This window comes from Toxotes jaculatrix, chromosome 23 (genome assembly GCF_017976425.1).
Source record: "Toxotes jaculatrix isolate fToxJac2 chromosome 23, fToxJac2.pri, whole genome shotgun sequence".
NCBI classification, from domain to species: Eukaryota; Metazoa; Chordata; class Actinopteri; family Toxotidae; genus Toxotes; species Toxotes jaculatrix.
The window spans coordinates 3078917-3100453 of record NC_054416.1 but is presented as its reverse complement, the minus strand read 5'-3'; the positions used below and the strand labels follow the sequence as shown (position 1 = coordinate 3100453).

The window sequence follows — 21537 nt, the reverse complement described above, 5'->3', positions numbered from 1 at the left end:
TGAGCTCAGGTTTATGTGGTTTGTGTTTCAGCCTCCAGTGAGTTGGTGCCCATTCAAACTTTACAGCTCTATTTCAGATAGGAGCTCATGGGTCACCTTGACAGATCTGTTCGTTGCACGTGGGTCCATACATTTTTGTTTGTGTGTTAGACGTGGGTGTGTCTTGTGGAATGTACTTAAGTAGTATGTGTGTATGGGTGTGTATGGGTTTGGTGTTTCTGGGATTATTTCAAAGTTGCAATACACTAATTATACTATAATAAATAGGATTTTAACAGTAATGTATTCATTCTTCAGTCACATAGAAGTTTTATCACTTCACTGTGAGGAAACATCTCTTAAGATAATTCCTGGTATACCATTCATTTAATTTCTTTCCCTTGAAGTGCAATTTTAGAGTTGGTAGGGACTAAAAATACTTTTTTTAAAAAAATACCAGCCGCCACACAGGAAGTTGACAAACTGGGAGGCCAACTTCATTTGCTGCTACTAAGTCCCATTTATGATTTGAGCATACTGTGTTTCTTGGTGGAGCTACAGACAGCTAGCTTCCACTTATTGATTGAAAGCTTGTTATCCTAACTTGCCATCTTCCTCTTTCCAAGTGGAATAAAAGCATAACAGCAGGATAGGTTCTCCCTATTGTTAAATGTTGTTAAAGGACAGCCATCTTAAATGAATAGCTGATAGCACACTTTGTGTAGTCTTGCTGAAAGAGAAAAACAAAACAAAAAAACATCCTGTGTGTATAAATGCTCGTAGGCTAAACAGGGCTGTGTCGTGCTCCAGTTGGTAGCGCCCACAGAAGTTAACAGCACGTCTCCTAGCAATGCTGGCTCTCGAATGTCAGTCAAACACTGTCATGGGAAATGCCCACTAAACGGCCTGAAGCTTAGACACTGTTTCCACAAATATGTCCAAATATGTTTTCTGCTCTTCTGAAAAAAAATGGAAAAATATACACAATAGTTTCAACATCTTTATAGTTTATTTTCTCTCTACACAAAAAGTGTAGAGAATTCAAATTTCAATTCAGCTTTTAAGATCAATATATTTGCTGTTAAATCTTTATTCCTCTCCATAATTTGTGTTTTCCCTTGCATAGCTTTGCATGCTGCCGCTGCCTTTCTGTTCTTTACTCCTCTTTTCTTTCATTACATAGTGAACACACATGGAGAGATTTATTGCCATCGACTGAATATCACAAGAGAAAGCAGTCAGGGAATTGAAAAGGCTCAGTGTGGTTAAAGGACATTTAAGAATGCAAATAGTCCAGCTTATTTCCTGCCATTTGTGCTGCATTGATTCCAGCCCCGATAGACCCGGCGCAGGGTGTAGCTGGTTAGTAACATGGTGGGCGTGTCTGTGTCTCAAGTGATTGTAGGTGAGTCTAATGCTATCTAAACAGCCCCTCCCATGCTGCAGAGCAGAGATAGGCCCAGTTTAGACTACCAGGCAGGAAAAAGGCTTACTGCTGACTGTCTGCATGTGTATGTTTCAAGTCAAACCCAGGGGAATGCACGTGTTGAGTGTGTGGACTGTGTGTGTGTGTGTGTATGTGAGACTGTGTGTGTGTGTGTGTGTGTGGGGAAGAAATTGTGTTATTGTGTCTGCCTCTCCAGAGAGTGCTTTACTCTCTGTTAAGTGTGTATGGAACCAGTTGCAAACCGGCTACATGCTCTATAGTCAGTGAATATGTAATATCCACTGCACATTCAAATAGTGATTGAGTGTACAAATATCGCTGTGCAGTTCACACTGAAGCACATTCAACAGGAGCTCGCATGACTAGAATCTGCAGTAATAGACTGCTTCTTATGAAGAGTGTTATACATAATTCAGCATCTATAAAATATTTGTTACTTAAAGCTTTGGTTGACTTTGAATTGGCTGGCACCATTTCATTACAGTGGTGATGTTATTGTGAGAAACTCACAATATAATTAATTTTCTTTTGCATGAATCCACTCATCACGTTACTTACATCCCAGGTTCATTTTTGCCCCCTCAGGCACGACACCTGTCATTTCATGTGCAGCATAACGAAGGTGAATCTGCACTTTTACACTGTGTGAAATGTGAAATGGGTCATACGTAGTGATGAACCCACAGAGAATTATTACCCAGCTCTGCAGTTTCCCTCTGTTTTACAGGCTCTTTTTGATTCTCTTTCAGCTCGGTTTTGGTTTTCTGGTCTGCAACTTTAATGTTTTGGTTCACTCTCACCAACCTTGATTCCAGCTGTAGTGAGCAGCTTCCTTCAGTGGCAAAAAAGCTTTGATAACCACAGTATCCCATCTACCTAGCACCAACTGACAGACTGACAAAGTTAGCAAATAGCAAATGACTCAGCTGACTGTGTAAATAAACAATAAACTTTGAACATATTCCCATAGCAACTTTTAAAGATAGCATTTTCCACTTGTTCTCCTGCAGTTGTCAGAAATCAATTAGAAATGTTGAGAACATTTTGAACCTCTTTGTCTTAAAACATAAATCATTGAATTAGATCAAAAACCTCCTGTCATTAAGCTCACAAAAGGCTGATTCCTTCTCTTTGAAAAGCAGACATTTTGAAGATGTAAAGCTGAATCATAAGAAATCATTGTTTATGTGGATTTCTCATGTTGGAAGACAGAGAAAATGGGCGTTGAATGTACATCTTATATTATTCCGAGCAACAATAATGATAAAACAAGCCTCAAGCTAGCTCTTCGCTAATTTATGCTGTATATTACTGCAAGTGGGCTAACACACTTGTGTGCTTGTAGGACTGTTATTTATTATTTAGCATCTGCTGTCACAGATGTGGAAGTGCAGTCATCAGCATACTAAGAATTAGGCTGTTTATTTATTTAACTTTTATTTACACAGGGAAACTGCACTGGACTAGTTGGGGTTAAATGTCGTCCTCAAGGGAAATCACACTGTTCCTTCGCCTACACAAATTAAACTATACAGGGGGAGCACTACTACGTAGTTATTATACACATTTAGTGTATTAGGTAATGATGGTACATGGTTTTAAATAGGCTTTGTCTGTGTGTGTGTGTTTGTGTGCGAGTGTTTGGGAACATTCAGTGCTTCTGTTCCCGTCCCGTTCTGATGTCGGCTTATTTTTAGCCGTGTTCTCTCAGGAGCCTTTGGCTGGGTTCAACTGCTTGTTTTTCTTCCCGCACTCTACCTGTGTTCATGTACGTCTGTCTGCCTGCCATTCTCTCTGTCGGTGTCACTCTTTTTTTTTTTCCTGACAGAAATCAGTAGACGTTCCCCCAAGACGTTCGCGCAGAGACACATCTCTCCGAGACGTGCATGCAGAGACTTCAATCCTATTCACTTGACAAGATTTCCCTAATCCCTTCATGAAAACAGTGCATGCACTTGGAGAAGAGAGGGAGTTTGTGTCTGTCTCTTTTTCGCTGTCTTACTATCTGTCTCTGTGTGTGACTAAAAGGGACAGGGACACAAAAGAGAGGAGACACCGCGCTTATTTAAGACCTTAAGGGGAGAATTAAAGCTATAGAACCAGAGCTAGTCTATTAATAGACCAACTTTCAGTGAAACTGTCTTTCTATCCTCCCCCCCTCTTTCTCCCCTCTTTAATTCTTTTTTCTCTCCGTTACTTCGTCTCCCTCCCTGGCTCATCATCTCATCCCTCCTACCGTCCTCCCTCCCTGCCTGCCACCTAACTCCTGCACTGAGCTCACTTTTCCTCTCTGTTTACAGATTCTTATGCAGAAACTCAGAGTTTTGTCAGATACTCACCGCTGATCCGACCACCATTGCTCTTTTTTCATTTCCATTCCACTTAAAAGCAGAATGTTTTGATCGAGAGTCGGTCGAGGCCCATAAATGCAGCCTGTTAACCAAGGTGAAGCGCAGTTCCTCTGTTGTTGTTTTCCCGAGAGTTTCAGTGAAATCATTGTTAATGCTCCTTATCGGCTTCCTGCAGTAGAGAGGCACAGAGACACAATCCAGGTCTGTTTTGCCGTCTCCTTCACTCCACGGTTACAAATTTTGTCTTTTAGCTTAGTAGAAAACAGAATTTAGTTGTTGTCATTGACACTTTTCCAATTTTGTAATAAGAAAAGAGAATAAAATGATTTGTGTTGTGGATCATAAATGCCACCTGTTGAGCAGAGCAAACACAAATTCCTGCTGCCATTGCTGCACTTCAGTCAAGTCAGCAGTGAGCAGTCATCTGACAGCATAAACATAAATATGGATCAATGACGTAACCTCTGTTGTGTGATTTGCAGGAAAGAATAGAATCATAGAAAGAACTGAATGTGACAAGAGAGACTATGAGGGTGTCCTTCACTGTGTAGGAAAAGTTTTGTTTCCCATGTCGACTCTACAAAATTAGACATATTCATATTCATCCACTCTTTATAGCGTGTTTACAAAAGGCACTGTTAGAGGTTTTAAAGAAATGCTGGCTTACTGTGATTGTAAAGCCGAAAAAGAAGAGAAAAGATGCTTTCTCAAATTTAGCAGGCTTACAATTCTCTTACAATTCTTCACACCTCTCGCCTCCTCCTATCAGGGGATTTTAGAGGGGAAGAAAGAAGGAGGGAGGGGTGAACGGGGAATCCTCTTTTGAGGCAAACCCTTTCTGCAGTCCCTGACAGAGACAGACAGAGGAGAGAAAGAGATTACTAGTACATGCCAGACAAGGTGCTGATACTGCGGAGTGTTAATCTTTAACAGATTGGGGCCGCACTCCTCCCGGTGCCTTCTGTGTCTGGCTTTTCATCTGTGTGCTGTCTGTTAGTGTGTACATCCCCCTGTTACTCAGTACCTTTGAATCAGATTTTGAATGAAGGTCAGTCAACTCTGTGGCGGTACCCTTGCTCAGTTAGCGCTGTTAAACCTTGATAATCTCAGTTCCCTGTGGAGTGATTGGAACTGCAGGGTGGCTGAGTGGTTAGAAACATTGTCCTCCAACTAGATGACTAACGTTCAAGCCCTCCTATCTGCAAGTATCCACCCTGCAGAAATGTCCTTGAGTAAGATGTTGAACTACCAGCACCAGAGGTGTTCTGTAATGTGGTTGACCTCTGACCTCCTTGGTGAGAAGGAAACGAAGGGGAAAAATTTCCCGTGAGATCCGTAAAGAATTTATCGATGTGTAGTTCTGTATCAGTTCTTCAATCTTCATGCAGGGTTAGTAAAGTTTGGAACATACTCGAGTATATTTGTTGTGAATAGGTTTGCAACTAACTGTTATTTTTAGTATTTTCTTAAGTAATTGTTAAACTTTTCTGGAGTACAAAGTTATTGCTTGTTTTTGCGTCCTTATTAGTGACTGGTGATATAGCATCTTTTTCAGGAAGTTCAGAAGTTCAGTGGTTACGTTGGCGGTCATGTGTCCCATCAGAGAGCTGTGTCAAGATTTTTCCAGATAGATTCTCTACATAGCCCCATTCCATTAGGAATTCCAGCAATGTTAACCTGACCTGCCCTTGGTGGTCCCTGAAGGGGTTTAACTGTAGAGAGATTGGACTGTGTCAAGCACACAAAGCACGGCACTGTTGTCCCTTCATGCCTGGCCAAGGTTTTAGAAGATGTTAAGATAAGACTGACAAGCTGATTGCAGGCCAGTTATTTAAGGTTATCCCACCCAGGGTTCTGTCCCACCAGGAGGCTTCCTGAATTATCCAGGACTGGTAGAGATGTGCCAGCTTTGCACATTATTGATTAGCATGTTCTGTACCAATTAGATTCTTAAAGGTGGTAAATCAATCTTTTCTTAATCATTAAAATCCCTACACTTAACCCAAGTGTCAAAAGAAAACTGTCTTCAATTGGGAGGGAAGCCACTAAATCAGAGAGCGTGATGTGTTCATCAATAGCAATAATGGCCTTTTGTGGTTTAGATTGTAGAGGAGACCGTGGTAAATACTTGTGGATTGTTGGGATTCTTTAGCCATTTTTGGCGCCACTGTGTCATAGTACAGCACGAGAGCTGATCCTGCGTCTGAAATGGATTAAATAAAGGAGGCAGACAGAAAAGGGAGAGAAGGAAGATGTTCAAAGTAACGACCAGAGAGAGAAACGGCAGCCATGAATAGGTAATAAGTGAGCGTGTTATAGTGGTAAAGCAAACTTGCAAACATGCAGCAGACAGAGAAATGGAAATAGAGGCAGGGACAGGAAGCAAGATTGTCTGCAGATCGGAGGAGATGAAGAAGGAGATAAAAGTGGATAGAGAATCAGAAGTTTGTGTGTGTTTGCTTGTGTTTGTGAGTGTGTGTTGCCTGGGAGCAGGTGGATATAGGGGGAGTTAAAGGTGGATGAGGAGACGAGAGGAGCGCACAGATAGACGGTAGCCAGCTGGGCCAGATGTGATCTCTGTCTCCTCCTCCCTGCCCTTCTTCTTCTTCTGCTTGATCTGACCACCTGCTCTCTCTCTTTCTCTCTCTCTCTCACACACACACATTCACAAACACACACACACAAACAGGCAGTATCAAGTTCAGGTTTGCAGATGCATACTTGCACAACCGACAAAATGACCTCACAGAAACAGCAGTCATGTAAAAGATAATTGATAAATTGCTGTCTTTGTCCCAGTGTGCACTCACAAGATCACACTTTCTCATCAGATCCTGAGTCTGGTTTGTCCAGCTCTCATACTGGTCCCTTGGTACCAGGAAGTCTCTGGTCTATTGTGGTTCAATCAAAGGCCACAGAGGTCAACAGATGACCAGGAACAATGGAGCTCAGATCAGATGGGAACAGAGGAGGTCACTGTTGGGAATGAATGAGTGAACGAATGAGATCACATTTACTCAGCAGCCATTCCTCCCACATATGTGTATGTGAGTGTTTTAGTTAGGTAGTCACACTACTGAAAGTGCAGCAACAATCTTCTGGAGATGGCAGGTTAACAAATGAGGTGCAAGGGAGGGGAGAAGGCCTACAGAGGCAGCAGGTAGTCGCCCAGATCTTTAATGGTTGGCTGGAGGGTTGAAGCTGGAGCTTTCTTTCCAGAATCATAAAGTAGAATTTCTGAGCTTTAGAAAAATGGGCCGTTAAAATGAAAAAATTCTGATTTTGGATTTTTTACAGAAAATCTGTAAGAGAAAATGCAAATCAGCAGATAAACAGTTGGTGGCACAAATTCTCCACTCGTGGGCCATTAAGTAAATGCAAAAGAAGAAGATCTCACATTTCAAATGAACAAAAACCAGATGGAAAACATGATGGAAATATGACATTCATGTTTATTTCATGCACAGATTTTACGAACCTAACAGTCTCATCATTGCTCCACACAGATTGGATGTTTTCGTCTGCCACTATTGTTTGTCTCTTAAGTGGATTTTTCAGTCACATGCTTCATGTATTATTCACTGTTTCCACTGCACTTAAAAACAACTTGATATACTAATTCATCTAAGCTCAAAAACTTTTAGGAGACATTTCAAGTTGTTTTTTGTTATCTTGAATTTCTGGTGTTTAACAATTAATAAAATAAAATAACAATAAGAACGGTAAATGATTGTTCTGTTAAATTACCTTTTGCCATATTGCCCAGCCCTGTATAGAAACAGTACTAACCTTATACAAAGTGACACTAATTAAATCCTTACAGTAGCTTCACGATCCCACCGAGACCCCTCACCTCAGCTTTGAAAGTATGCTTGTTGTGAGTTCAGACTTTTGACATTGTGTTATGCTTTCTCCTACACCGACCGCTTCAGTCCTCTGTTGTTTAACTATCTTGTAACGTGTCGGTGCCAATTAGCGGGGTCAGGTTCCTTGTGCAGCTGTTGTGCAGGTAATTGCTTGCAGAACAATCAGGCGTTGGTCAGTCTTGCCTTTAAGGATTGGTAGATGTAAATGTGCATTTTTCCATTTGTGGTCGGAATAATTGCTCAGAAAAAAAACAAAACATCCCCAGTCCTGGTTCTGCTGTGGGCCACCTCAGGAAACAGGAGAGATAAAGTGAGGCCAGGAGGCTTCTTGAGGTGTGTGTGGATTCCTGCAAATTGTCTGGATGACAAGAAACTCATGTCTCTCATGTCTCATTATAGCTTCTCGTTTGTCTGTATCTTTCTCCTTTCCTCTATTCGTAGTCACTCGTCTTTTTCCCTCTTTTTATCTGCTTTTCCCTCTTTCTGACTCTCATTTTGGCTCTTGTCCTCCCTCACTCTCTCTCTCTTACTGTCTCCTTCCATTTGCCCCATGTTTGCCTCAGTTGCCTCGCCTGCCCTTTTCTCTCGCCCTGGTCTGGGATCAGTGGCATCTAATGCTTTCCACTCTGCCTGATTAAGTCAGCACATGTACCCTCTTTACATTACCACTCGCACACATACACGCTCATGCGTGTGTGTCCCCGCAGACCTAATCAGTCCTTCTCTTAGTTCTCTCCATCATCCCCCCCCCCCCCACCCCCCGCCAAGACCTAATGAAAAAACATGAGGTCTGTTAAAAAGGTGAGATGGACAGATGGAAAAAAGAAAAGGTAGCAGCAGAAATAAAAGAGATGGGTTGGACAGAATGAAAACAGAATAGCAGTGAGACAGCTGATTCATTAACGAAGCCGCCAGTCGCTCGTAACGCCACTTTCCAGCTCAACGATATTAATTGTTTCTAATCAGTGTTCGTGATATCATGCAAGGATGCAGTGGGAGGGGGAAAGAGTTGCAGAGAGACAGAAAGACAAGGTGAGGCAGACAGTCAGAGCAAGGTTGGTGTTTAAAAGACTCATTCAACATGCTGATGCTTATGACTGGAACATCTCCCAATAGGCTTGAAATCCTGTGATTTATCCAGCCGCCACTCTCTGTGTTGAAAACTGCAATTGTTCTGGTTGGCTGTCACTCACACCAGTAAATGCAGCTAAGTGGATATATTGTTCTGTAATGTACCTTTGTATTACATTACGCCACACTCATTTGTATTGACTAAATAGCCCAACGCCTGGTGTGTTTGTGTGTGTGTTAGAGATGAGGTGGGAGAGGTGCCATGTTGAATAAACGATCGAGAATAATGCTGGACTTGAAGTCCGCTGTGTTTTGTTGCTGTACACTTGCGTGCGTGTGTGTGTGTGGGCAAGTGCTTGAGGGAGATAATGTGTTAAGTGAGTGAAGGAAAGAGCGAAGATGGAGCTTTATTGAATGAGCGTGTGCACCTGCACATGCTCGTACGTGCTTGCGCACCTGATTATGATGATGAAGTCTCCCGACGGGACTCTCCCCGCTACAGTCCTCCAGTCGTCTAATGAGAAGCTGTTCCCGTAGTTACCAGGTGTGAGAGCCGGCAGCTCATAATGTCCTGTGGTGAAGAACAAAGGATGGGGAGATGAGGTAGATGGAGGGAGAGAGAGCGAGAGAAAGAGAGAGAGAGAGAGAGAGAGAGAGAGCAGGGATGGAAATAAAGGTGAAGGAATGAAAGGGGTGGAGGACGCCAGAGAAATGAAACAAAAAAAGCCCCTGGTATCTGGTGTGAGTGATCAATTTAGCCATGTGTGCCCGTATTGATGTTTGTGCTTGAGAGGATCACTGTGTGGTGTTACATGTTGTGAGTGAAGACACTGAGTCTTTATAATAAGCTGAGGGGACCTCAGCAAGAATCAATTCAAATCAATCTCAACTAAAGTGGTGAGAACAGTGAGGCGGGGACGAGCTGTTAGTATGTGGTCAGATCGTATCAGGCACCACTGAAATAAAGTTGACTTGCAGTAAATTAAAGGGGTTTTTATGCATTGCTTTAACTTTGATAGCTCGATAAGATCTGCGGTGTTATTTGTGTTAAAAGTCTTTTGTCTTCTCTGAGGTAGATATCTTAGGTTGAAAGTGAGATGTCTCCAGCTTATAAATGTGTATATGTATGCATATACATACAGCCACGTCTTTATTAGGTTCATTACTTGGTTTATTAGGTACTTTATTAGATACTATGCTGTAGTGGATTGCATTAGATTGTACCGGTCTACCTAATAAAGTAGTAGTGAGTATATAATGCTCATGTCAGTGTGTTCTGTAAAAACCCATGCAACATCTGGTCATTGTTCGGTCACATGGTTTTGCCTTGTTTCTTCCTTATTCTGCATACTGAGCAGAAGGAAACACATTAATTTAGTTTTTTTCTAAATGCATGCACCAGTTACCTTGCACATTGGTACAGGAGAATAAAAACAGTGTCCTTGTAAGAAACTGATGCCAGGCTGAGGCATGTAAATCAATACAGAAGCTAGCAGATAAAGTGGTGGACAATTTTAAAAATACAATCCAGACCGATAAAATTCTCAACATGAACGGAAAGATCACTTTTAACATGCTGTATGTCCTCTCACGGTTCAGAGTGTAAAAGACTTACACTTGTTTACTCGTGTATGTCACAGCAAAATGGCATCTCAGTGTGCCCTCTTTGCTTCTAGTTTCTGAGCCTGCGAGCTGTGTGTCTTGACATTCTGGTGCCCAAAGGTTCAATTTTTCCTTCAATTTTTTCCGGGGGGAAGTGAATGAATGACACCTGAACTTCTGTTTCGAGAGAAGAGAAAAGAGGGAGCTGGTGGAGCTGAGTGAAAGTCTGTAGAGGAGGATGAGGTTGGAAAAAGTTCTGCAGCCAGCAGCTGTCCTTTACACTTAGTTCACTTAAGAATTCAGCTGAAGTGTGTGTGTGTGTGTGTGTGTGCGGTGTTTGTCTGTCCTTGGTAGATCAGTGTGTCTGCATTTTTCTGTATGAAAAGCCATTTACCATCGTCGTCGACCAACCAAGGTTTTAAAACCTTTAAAAGCTTTATTCATTCCTTCTCTTTGTTCTCTTTCTTTGTGCGTCTATTTTCCCTCGCCCAGATCTGATCCACTGCACCAATGAGATGAACGTGAACATTCCCCAGCTGGCGGACACGCTGTTCGAGCGCACGGCCAACTCCAGCTGGGTGGTGGTCTTCAAAGCCCTTATCACCACCCACCACCTCATGATGTACGGCAACGAGGTAGGAGGCTTGCACATACAAACACATGTACACGCTCACGTTCACACAAACAAAAGCCTTCCGGGGGGGGGGGGGTCGCTGGAGACTGAATTGATAAATTAAATTATTACTCAACCCAGTCTCATAAATACAAACATACACATTGGGTTTTTAAATCAGGTCCATATCAGCAGTAGGATCAACTTTGGGAGGGGTGGGAGGGTGACTAATGTGTATGGGATACAAATGGCGTGTGCAGCTACTGAGGACATACACATTGGACATGTGGAGTGAATAATTGAAATAGCTGTGCAGTGCAGATAAATTAATTAGCTCAGTACAAGCTGGAAGCAAGATGGGGGACAAGGACAGAAGCAAATGAATAATCAAATAAATTAACTTAATAAAAACATGGTTAAAAGCTGGAACAATAACACTGCCCCTCCATAGATTTGCAGACTTTTAAAGACAATAATTGGAAATTGAAATTCAAGCAGACCCTGCGATGTTCGGGAGAACTTTTGGATTTTATTAAATGTGAATTTTACCCGTCATTGTACTGTGTGCATGAAGAGGTCTGATCACTGACCATGTCAGCAAAATGTCTCAATTTATATGCAACAATGCAGTGCATGCTTTGAAAGAGAGAGGCGAGATTAATTTCGATAGAGTTGTGGTTTCGTTTTTGTAGTTTTATTAATTTCTGACAGAAGTGGAGTGCACTTTGTTCATCAAATAAGCTACTGTAGCCTGCATTTACATTAATGCTCTAGTTTGTAGGCTATTAATTATTCATAAGTCAGTCCCTTTAAAATGTAAAGGAACACAATATATTTTTCCATGAGAATATGCTTTGATATTCAGATGGATTTGTGGAGCTCACTGTGCTGGTGTAGTGTTAAGTGTGTATTTTATGAAAAGGCAGTGAAAGCACATTGTGTTGCTTTGCTTTGACATATTTTCTTCAATCATAACATAAAACCTTTGATACCTAGACTATGTATAGCAGGTAATTAAGCTCACGTGCACAGTATAAATATTGTATATATTGTGCACTAATACACTCCCTTACGCACACACACGATGGTCAAACACCCCCAAAAGCTGACACGCCCTGAGCCACATTCCTTTCAGTTTCCTTTAAAATAGGGAAGCATTACTTCCTTTTTCAGTCAGGATCACTTGTGTAGATATTACGTAACACTTCCTTTTGTTGCTTCCTTGTTTATTGCATTAATGTAAACGTCCTCAGAAAAGAGGAAGAGTTGGGTGTGAGATCATTGTGTTTTGGTGAATGAAACAAGTCTTTAAACTCACTAACGCCTTAAAAACAGCCTGTCTGATTTCACTGCGGCTAAAGTGGTGTTTAAGGAAAATTAGTCAAAGCACTCCAAAATTAAATAGTATTCTGGAAGTATAGGTGTACTGGAGACAAACTGCCATCTTGAATAATAAGACACTTATATAAGTGGAGACCTCACACACGGTTCAAAGAGACAGCAGGTCATCAGATGACTCCATGCTAAATGTTTGCTCAAGCTGTGGAAATTCCCACAACATTTCTGATAAACCGAACCATGCGAAGTAGGTCACTGCAGAGCAGCAGGAAGTGTTTAGAGGTTATTCCCAAGCCGTAGCCGATTTATCTCTTGTCATTGTCAGATTGAACCTTTTTGATGTTGATGTCTCACCTAGAGTCAGTTAACAATGATTTCAACACTGCGCTAATTCCTCATTTCTGCAGCACTGACAAGCAGCTCTTAGAAAGGTCTTCAGAGATCTGTTCAGTCTGTTGTGGAAGATAAATCTAATTCTAGCATACAATAACAAAATTAAAAGGAAGGGGGGTCTTTTATATTAATATAGCTTTATGATGTTATGTTTCCATAATGTTATTGTCTACAATCCAAAGTAATTAACAGCATCTTTTTGTCTTTTGTGATTCAGAACAGAAGCAATATTAAGACATGTCACTACACTGTATGTTTCACATTGCCCAGCAGCAATTGCATTAGTAAAGCTGTGGATCTAAAATGTGCATGTTGCTGTGTAGTAATCTTCTTCTCCAAATTAATAACACTGAGCCATGAAAAGCATTAATGTTACAAATAATTCAAGTGCGATGAACATTTAAAATGCAGTGTTAATATGCTGCTGTTTAGTGGTTATGAATCATGGGAGCCACAAATGTGATGTACAGTAATGAAGCCCTAATACAGACACACCCAGAGCATGCTGCAGCACTGTATTTGTGGTCTTGCCCCACAGAGTGAGGCTTCAGGGTGTAGTAGAACAACTGTGTGTACTCATCAGCCTGCATTCATCAGGCCTGTCAGGACAGTGGTGCTGACTGAGGCTCAGTGGCCAGGTGTCCCTGCTCCCTCATGGCCGTCCCATCCATTAAAGTCAGAGCTGAGAGAAATCTGGCCGTAAAATTAGAAACCACAGACCCACAGAATTGGGGTCAATAGACTGTACATTCCTTTTCAGATCAACACGCTGACTGGTTCCAGCTTGGCTGGTGCACTGAAGATGGCCTTGTACTATGTCTGATAAATGCGCTGATAGCAAAGAACATTTACATTCCGTGGAATCAGAGTAGCTGCGTGCACATCACACACAGCCGCCTTGATGTAAGCTGTGGTGACTGGTGCACCCGTTTGTCACGTAATTTCATTGTAAGGACAGATATGTCAGAATGTTTGATAACGTTCAATCAGAATTCACAATGTTAACTCAGAAAGCTGATGTGTGTCATGTTACATGTCAGATATTGGCCCATCAGTGTCGCCCACTTCTGATATGATGAAGGCTTCACCCTGGAACATTATTTTCTCGGGTCACCCTGCCTTAAAGAGCTGTTAAGAATTAAATAATTTAATTTGTCTGGGTTTCAGTGACAGTTTTCCAGTCTCCCAAGGACTCTGTGTGGAGCTCAACAGGAAAAACTGAATACTTCTTGTTAAATAAACTGAATACACATTTTTTGGACCCAAAATGACAAATTTAACTGTTTTTAAAATTACAGCATCACAATATATTTGGTACTGGATAAGTAAGAGAAGTTCAGAAGAAAAAGGACGAAGAGGGGAGGAAAGGGTGAGGTATGGGAGCAAAGGGGAAGGTTGGGAAGGAAGGTGAGGGTAAAAAAGAAAATGAGGAGTTAAGTAAGGAAAGGAGGAGGTAGTAATCGTGTAGTTTAGACTGAAGACTGCAACAGGTTTTGCTTCTTCTAGCTCTCCATCTCCTGCAGGTCTGTGGTCAACAGCTGAATGTAAAGCAGCAGACTGTAATATCTGAGCATATTTAAATTTAGTGCGCTGTTGCACTCATTGTAAGTTGGTCTGGATGTCAGCAAAATACAACCGTTTTAAATGCAGCCCATTTTATTCTGCTGTTGCTGGTAATATATTCAGCCCGTGCTTTCAAATCGAATGTGGGAATTTGCCATTCAGAGCAAATAGCAGGTGAATTAAGTTTTAATATCTCTTCTTTGCCTCAGCTGCCATATTTGTTAAAAGGCTTGAAATCATGATGAGAGTAATAGCGCATTTTGTGTTTGTGTTTGTGTTTGTGTTTGTGTGTGTGTGTATGTGGGCGTGGGAGTAGTTGACAGGCCAGTATTGATCCTCATTCAGTTCTTCACCTCCAGTTTTTTCCTCCCTGCCAAGAAGCAATCCTGGCCCACTCCCCGGTGATACTCTGAATCTTATGAGCGACCAAGAGCCAGTCAATATCTTTGATCATGATTTCACTTTTGTGCTGTTACAAAGCCACTTTAAGAGCACATCTCAAACAAACGCCACCGCAGCTCACTCTATCTGCTTCTGGGTGTTCATGGCAGCAGACGGATGCAAACCAGGCACTAGTCTGATCTTTAGACTAACAAATACATGATGTTTAATTTTTAAATGTCTCTTCAGCCTGGGTGTGATGAGTGCTTAGTGCTGGCTCTTTGTCGAGCCATTGTCTCAGTTGTTATCATTTGTCAGCATGCGCCTGTGCTTCTTCTTTGTATGATACGCCAATATGTACCACAAACAATCCAGCAGGAAACCCCAAACAATGGCTGGGAGAGCCATTTTCCACCTCTTCACTCCCAGCCCACAGTGCTCGTCTCTCTCTCCCCTGTAGGGAGGCCGCTGGGTCTCTCTCCTGAGAGTGTTTGATGCTTTGACCACCCAAGACCTGAACAAGGCTATACAAAGATAGAGAGGAGGTGAGCACTCCGGGGAGAAAAGGAGGAGGGGGCATTTGTTCATGGAGTCGCAGGAATGGGGGAAAGATGTAGGCGGCGACAGTACAAGGAATGAGTGTTCGAGTAAGAGGTAGAAACGGGGCCATATAGAAGTCAGAGATTTTTGAAAAGATAAAAGGACTTCTACAGATGGCTGTTTGACACTTAATCCACCTGAATTTCTTTCCCAGTATTTCTTGAAACTGACTCTCTAAGACTGATTTATCCCCCCGTTTACTTTATGTAATGAGATATTTTAGTGGTAATGCTTTGTTAAGCTTGGTTTCCAATAAGCACTATTCACTGTACAGGATTTTGCAACATACAGAGGTTCTTCATAAGCCTGGGACTCAGTGGCTAAATTAAAAACACTCACAATTATACAATGTTATGAGGGCAAAACTTTCAAAAATAAAAGACAACAGTTTCCCCAAAAAGAAAATAGCATTAGCAAAGAGAAACACTGGGTCGAAAGTACACTTCAGCTACACTACTAAAAACTGGGGATCACCAAATTCAACAGGCCTCATCATCAAGAGAACGTGAATGTCAGAATGTACAGAACTTCATGGCAATGTATTTATAGTAACAAAGTGGTCGACTGACAGACCTGAATTCCCAATCCTGTGTCCACTTCATTAGTTTAGCTAATACAAATGACCATGTAGGTGAATCAGCACCACTTTGAGCACAACCACAGACTTTTGAAATTGGTATTTACTGCACAGCTTTTACATTAGAAAGTGACTCTTTTGTTTAGTCCACAGCTCAAGAGATTTTTACAGCCATTAGTTATCTTAATGCCTACGATTTGACTAATGTAGGGGTGTTTTTGCAGGATGGAAGAATCAGCAGAAGGTAACACTTTCTCCCCTCAAATTTAGTTCTGTAACTAAGAATAAACGCCGTATAAATTCCAAAACGAACACAGCAGAAAATCAAACCACCGCAGCCCTAACCTGTCAGGCTTAAATATTTTCCAAGATGAATAGCCTTTTTAATAGCCCTCATAGTTTTCTGTTTTTCCTCAGTGTACTGTGACTTCCAGGAATGTCACAACCCAAAGATTTGCCAGACCACAAGGTACAGTATAACACGGCCCTGTGAAACCCTTTTTGGGAGGTTTGTTTTCAAGGACACCAAGTGCTCAAAAACACCACCTATCATCCTTTCTTCTTCCGGACAGGATAGTTGTAAGTGTCAGTGCGGGAAAATTACAGTCTGATTGATTTCACCTCAGAGCATCGGGAATCAGGATAGAGCGCCGAGCCTCTGTACATCAAAACTGAATATAGGAATAGGATGGAGTGTATTGAGAGAGTGAGAGAAAGATATGGTGGGGGAAGGAGGGGATGAGAGAGAGAGAAAAGCAGGGAGAGAGTAGACAGTGCGAGAGTCATTAAGGACATGAGAGGAGACAGGGACGATCTGGCGAGGACACCAGCGAAAGTGCTGATGGTAGCAGGACACGTCGCTTTCCTGTTTCTGTGTGTGTGTGCGTGTGTGCATGACTTAGAGATGTAGGGAGGGAGGGAGGGAGGGAGTGAACAGTAAAGTGTGTGTGTGTGTGTGTGAGAGACAACACCGTTTGTGTGCTTTAACGGCAGTGTAAAGTTGCAGTGTGAGTCGCCGCCCCCAACCCACCTCGCCTCCACACCAGTGTCCCAGATAGCAAACGGCCCATTTGTTTCACCGACGTCACTGAAGCACTCTCATCACTACGCTCCCTCGCCTCCTTCGGGAGAGCGAGGACACAGAGAAGAGGCAGAGATTTAAGCAAGGGTAGGGTAAACGAGATATCATGAAAGACGGACATTTGACTGGACAAGAGACGGCGGACTGGAGGGAAGAAAACAGAGGAAAAAATGGGAAAATAAAAGACAGAAAGAAAGTAGAAAAATGCTGATTCAAGCACTGTGTCACAGGGAGCAGGGGCAGGGAGGATGTTATTTGTGTGTATGTGTGCACGAGGTCACCCTGACTCTAATAGGGGTCACTTGTGATAATCTGACAAGCTTGGATGCACACACACGCACACACACACACACACACACACACACACACACACACACACACACACACACACACACACACACACACACACACACACACACACACACAGAGTCACTACACATGTGCTTCCTATCAGCTGCTGGTGTGGAAAACATAAAGATGATTAGTGTAGAGGCAGATATTACAGTGCATGAGCTGTGTGTGTTTGTTTGTGTGTATGTGTGTGCTTGTCTTTGATGCCCTCACATCGTATCTGTAAAGTAAAAACTCCTGGGTGACCCATGATGAGCTGACACACTCACCACACAGTCTCTTATGCTCCTTCAAGCAGATAAACAAGTTTTTCCAACTCCACTAAATTGGCTGCATCTGTGTGATCAATAGGTGAAAGTAAAGTGTGTTTTTGTGTGTGTGTGGCCATCCTACTGGGCTCAGCAGGCTCAGTCATCCAGAAACTTGCTCAATAAAGATTCTCTCAGTCAGGATGTCTGCATCTATTTTTTTTTTTGTCTTCAATACTGATTCAGGTTATTGATTGAAGTATCTGCTGACACATTACTGATTTGATTTGTAATTAAACCCCTCCCCAGAACAGCGGTTGTCCGATGACCTATCAGCAGCCGTAAGCAGGCGTGGCAGGTTTGTCAAGCTTTGGATTTCTCCACATGTTGAAGGGGTGTATGTGACTGTGGTAAGAACAATGCAGGAAATGAATCTGACGCATCTGCTAGAGATGTTCAACCAAATTGAACTAAATTTAAATACAGCAAAGCAGCGCTGATATCTGCTTCATGTTCAGTCCGTAATGTGTTGTACATCTGGGGGAGGAAAGTATCTGACAGTGTTCAGAGGTCAAACTACAGTGCAGCTCCTAATGTTCCATGAAATCGTGAAAGCCCATATTTCCCAACCCTGAAAGTGTCTGGTCATGTGGGGCAACATACTGCATAATACCTCTTTTTTTTTTTTGGTGTTATGATAACCTTGTTTTTGCAGCATGTCGTCTAATGTTTGCTCCCCGTTTGAACACTTACTCTAAAATGTATTGCCTGTTAAAGTAAGTCGTTTTACTCCTTCCTCTTGCCTCACTTCAAGTGCCTGGTTTAATTAGTAGAACTGTAATTAGCTCTGCTGCTGCCACATCTCAGTACAGTCGCACTGAACACATTTCACTTTGCTGTTTCACTGCATTTGAACTCCAGTTAAAAGTGACGTAATGATATAATGGTAACAGAGTTTCTGACGAAGACATGGCTCCTCCTCAGGATGTTGATCTTTATGAATGAACAACAAAATGTATTTTGAACAAAAACATAAGTTGTGTCTTTCAGATTCAGATTTTCACCATAGTGGACGACTGTAAGCTCGATTTTTGTGAACAAACAAAAGAGAAGAACACACCTCTGTCTGCTCTAATATGTTTATCAGACGTTTGAAGCCTAATGACTCTTTATCAAGTCAAACATTTGTGTGTTATGACACACCCATGAGTACTTGGTGATGCTCATTATTCAGGAATGTGGTTTCTGATTGGTTTAGTTATTAAGCTCTCAAACTTACTGGATTGTAATAAACAGTCACAAATGATTAGGGAGGAAGCTAAAAAGTATATTTATTATACTACTGTAAATGACCATTTGAAACTTTCTGGCCATATAAAGGAGAGATGTAGACAGTCGACCACATCTCTCACACAGTTGGTTCTGATTTTGATGCTGGTTGATGTAGACACTGGAGTATCTGTACTACCTGAGTCTTTGCACTTTTACTCTCTGTCAGTTGTGTACAAGTAAACATGACGACCACTGTAGGGAGAAAACTGTACCAATGCCCACTCTTTGTGTGTGTGTGTGTGTATGTGTGTGTGTGTGTGTGTGTGTGTGTGTGTGTGTGTGTGTGTGTGTGTGTGTGCGTGCGTGTGTGTGCAGGCACGCACGCGCACACACACACACACTCGCGCGCGCACACACACACAGGCACGCGCGCGAGTGTGTGTGTGAGAGTGTTTCAAATGATGACTCATGTTGCTTGGCTAGATCATTGACCTCGCAGGCACACTCATCCACCAGCAAGACACAACTGCTCCCCTGAGAGCGGGAGCCCACACACTATTAGCCTTGTCACCTTGTAGGCACAGGCTCACACACACACACACACACACACACACACACAAACGTACTGCCAAAGCTGGATATACACTCGCGAATGTTTAAATGTAGACGTATTTCTTTAATCCTATATTCTCAGCTCCCGCTCAGTGTCTCTTTGTGACTCTGTTTCTTTCACACTTAGATTGGATTCAGGGGCTAAATGGTTGATTGCGTAAGAGGAGGAGAAACACTACGTAGGATAGAGGAGGAGGAGGAGGAGGAGAGGGAGAGAGAAAGAAATAGAAAAGGGGGGGAGAATCCCAGGCAGGATTTAGGCCTGGCGCTTTGTGCGTGTATGTTGTGTGCCGTTTGTGTGTACACACACGTCTGAATCTGTCCACACGTCTGTTTCCTTGTGTGTGCGTCTGTGTGTTTCTCTGCTTGCATAAGAGCTGCTTTCATTCAACACAGCCCGATCACGACTCATTCTTCTCGTGTGAGTCATCACCTTTCAGTGGAACTCGGGTTTGCAGTCAGTTCTGACGATTTTGTGCATGTGTGTGTTTTCGAGAGAATGTAAAGTCGCGCGCTGCAGCCAAAAAACGAATAGCCCTGTGTACTCCCTGACCCCCATTTGGAGATAACTAAACCTAATTGACCCTCCTCCTCCCTGCTTAAGTGTCCTTGAGCAAGACAGTGAATCCCAAATAGCTCACAGCTGTTTGTTCAGTCTGTGAAAGCTAACAGTGAATTTCACTGCCGCGATCAATAATTCCTCTGCTGGAAGAAGATGTTTTTCATAAGGTCTTTGTACACACTGGCAGGTCCAAGAGGGCTGAGCGGTAACTGTTTTAACTTCTCTGATAACATGTAATGTGACGTCAGCAAGCCGAGCACAGCTCATGTTTACCAACCAGGCTGGTCTGTGACTGTTTTTTTTAATGCCAGAGGGAGGAGAGATGAAAACGATCTGAAGTCAGTGAGTGCAGATTATGTGCTTGTGTTTAAGAGGCAGTTCAGATTTCAGCCTTGATTTACCATTCATTACCTCCTTTTGGGTAGAAAAATGAAAAGTAAGAAAAGGCAGGATTTTATTTTGATTAACGAGGCAACTACCTAAAAATGTCTGAAGTGCCTGTCAGGTGGTTTAATGGTGTCTGAGATCCCATCCCCCAAACACCTTTTTGATGTAGGAATTTGCATGGGGAGGGAGGGGCTCTTCATTGGCCAGAAGTTCAGACTTCAGTCACATATACAGCCTCATGTCATGTTTTAATTGGTCATTTTAAACAATCATTTTTGTTGAGCAGGACTCGTTTAGATTCTGATCCAGCTGTAGCTGAAATTCTGCAGCAGTCTACAGAGTTCCAGTCTTGGCTGCTTATCCTCTACATAACCTGACTACAGAAAAAAAGAAAAAACACTTCAGGTCTGTCCAGTGGCCATGGTGTTTGGTTACTACGGAAACCACCAACTTGTGCACTTTTGAGAGCGAGGCGTGGAAGGAGGCGGGAGGTGAAGAAACAGAGGGTAAGAGAGGGAGGAAGAAGGCAGGAGATGGGTGAAAGCTGGATGCTGGTAGCTCTATGTATAGCTGCGTTTCACTGTTGAGGGTGAGAGAGACAGGGAGTAGCCAGGATCTAAATGTATCAATAATACATGAGGTTGTTCTCCGATATGCTAACATGAATTATTTGACAAGCTGAGCGAACCGTCTTCTCCGTCTCAACCCCCCCGTATCACTGTACATCTTCTCATTCTCTCCTCTTCTCTATTCTTGCACCTTTTCTCAAAATCTGTATCTCCTCTCAGAACGCCGTCTTTTTCTTGGAACGTCTTCGCTGAATAATCTAGGGCTCAGCGGGTTTCTGAGTCTCCCTCTCTGTTTCTCTCTCTGCGCCGAGTGTTTCTGCCCCTTTATAGATTTTCTCCTTTTTAACTATATCCATGCATTTTGTGTGGGTTCTGTCTGCCTCCGCCTTTGTATTTGAGGCTGCGGGAGGAACTCAGGCTTTTGTCAGATGGACTTTTGATGAGGGATAGAGCAGTCGGCACACAAGAAGAGGCAGAGAAAGAGAGCTTATGAAGTTTATGCACTCTTTCTCTTGCTTTTCCTCTCTTTATCTGTGGCCATCTTGTCTAAGTTTCTTCTTAACCCGGGTTCCTTTTTACACAGGGAGAATGCTAAAGTCATCACACAGTTCTCAGTTTGTAAAACATAATATTTTCTCCCTTTAAACTCATAGTCAAGCAATGTCAAAATAGCT

General features: G+C 42.4%; 1 protein-coding gene across 2 annotated transcripts in view; it reads left to right on the top strand.

Annotated features, from left to right (window-relative positions):
- si:ch211-200p22.4 (phosphatidylinositol-binding clathrin assembly protein) overlaps positions 1-21537 on the top strand; it is a 59058-nt gene that overhangs the window by 5288 nt on the left and 32233 nt on the right. For both annotated transcript variants that reach the window (XM_041030695.1, XM_041030694.1), the window contains exon 2: positions 10809-10951. In XM_041030695.1, the coding sequence (XP_040886629.1) occupies positions 10809-10951 (143 nt within the window). The remainder of the gene's footprint in view (positions 1-10808; positions 10952-21537) is intronic.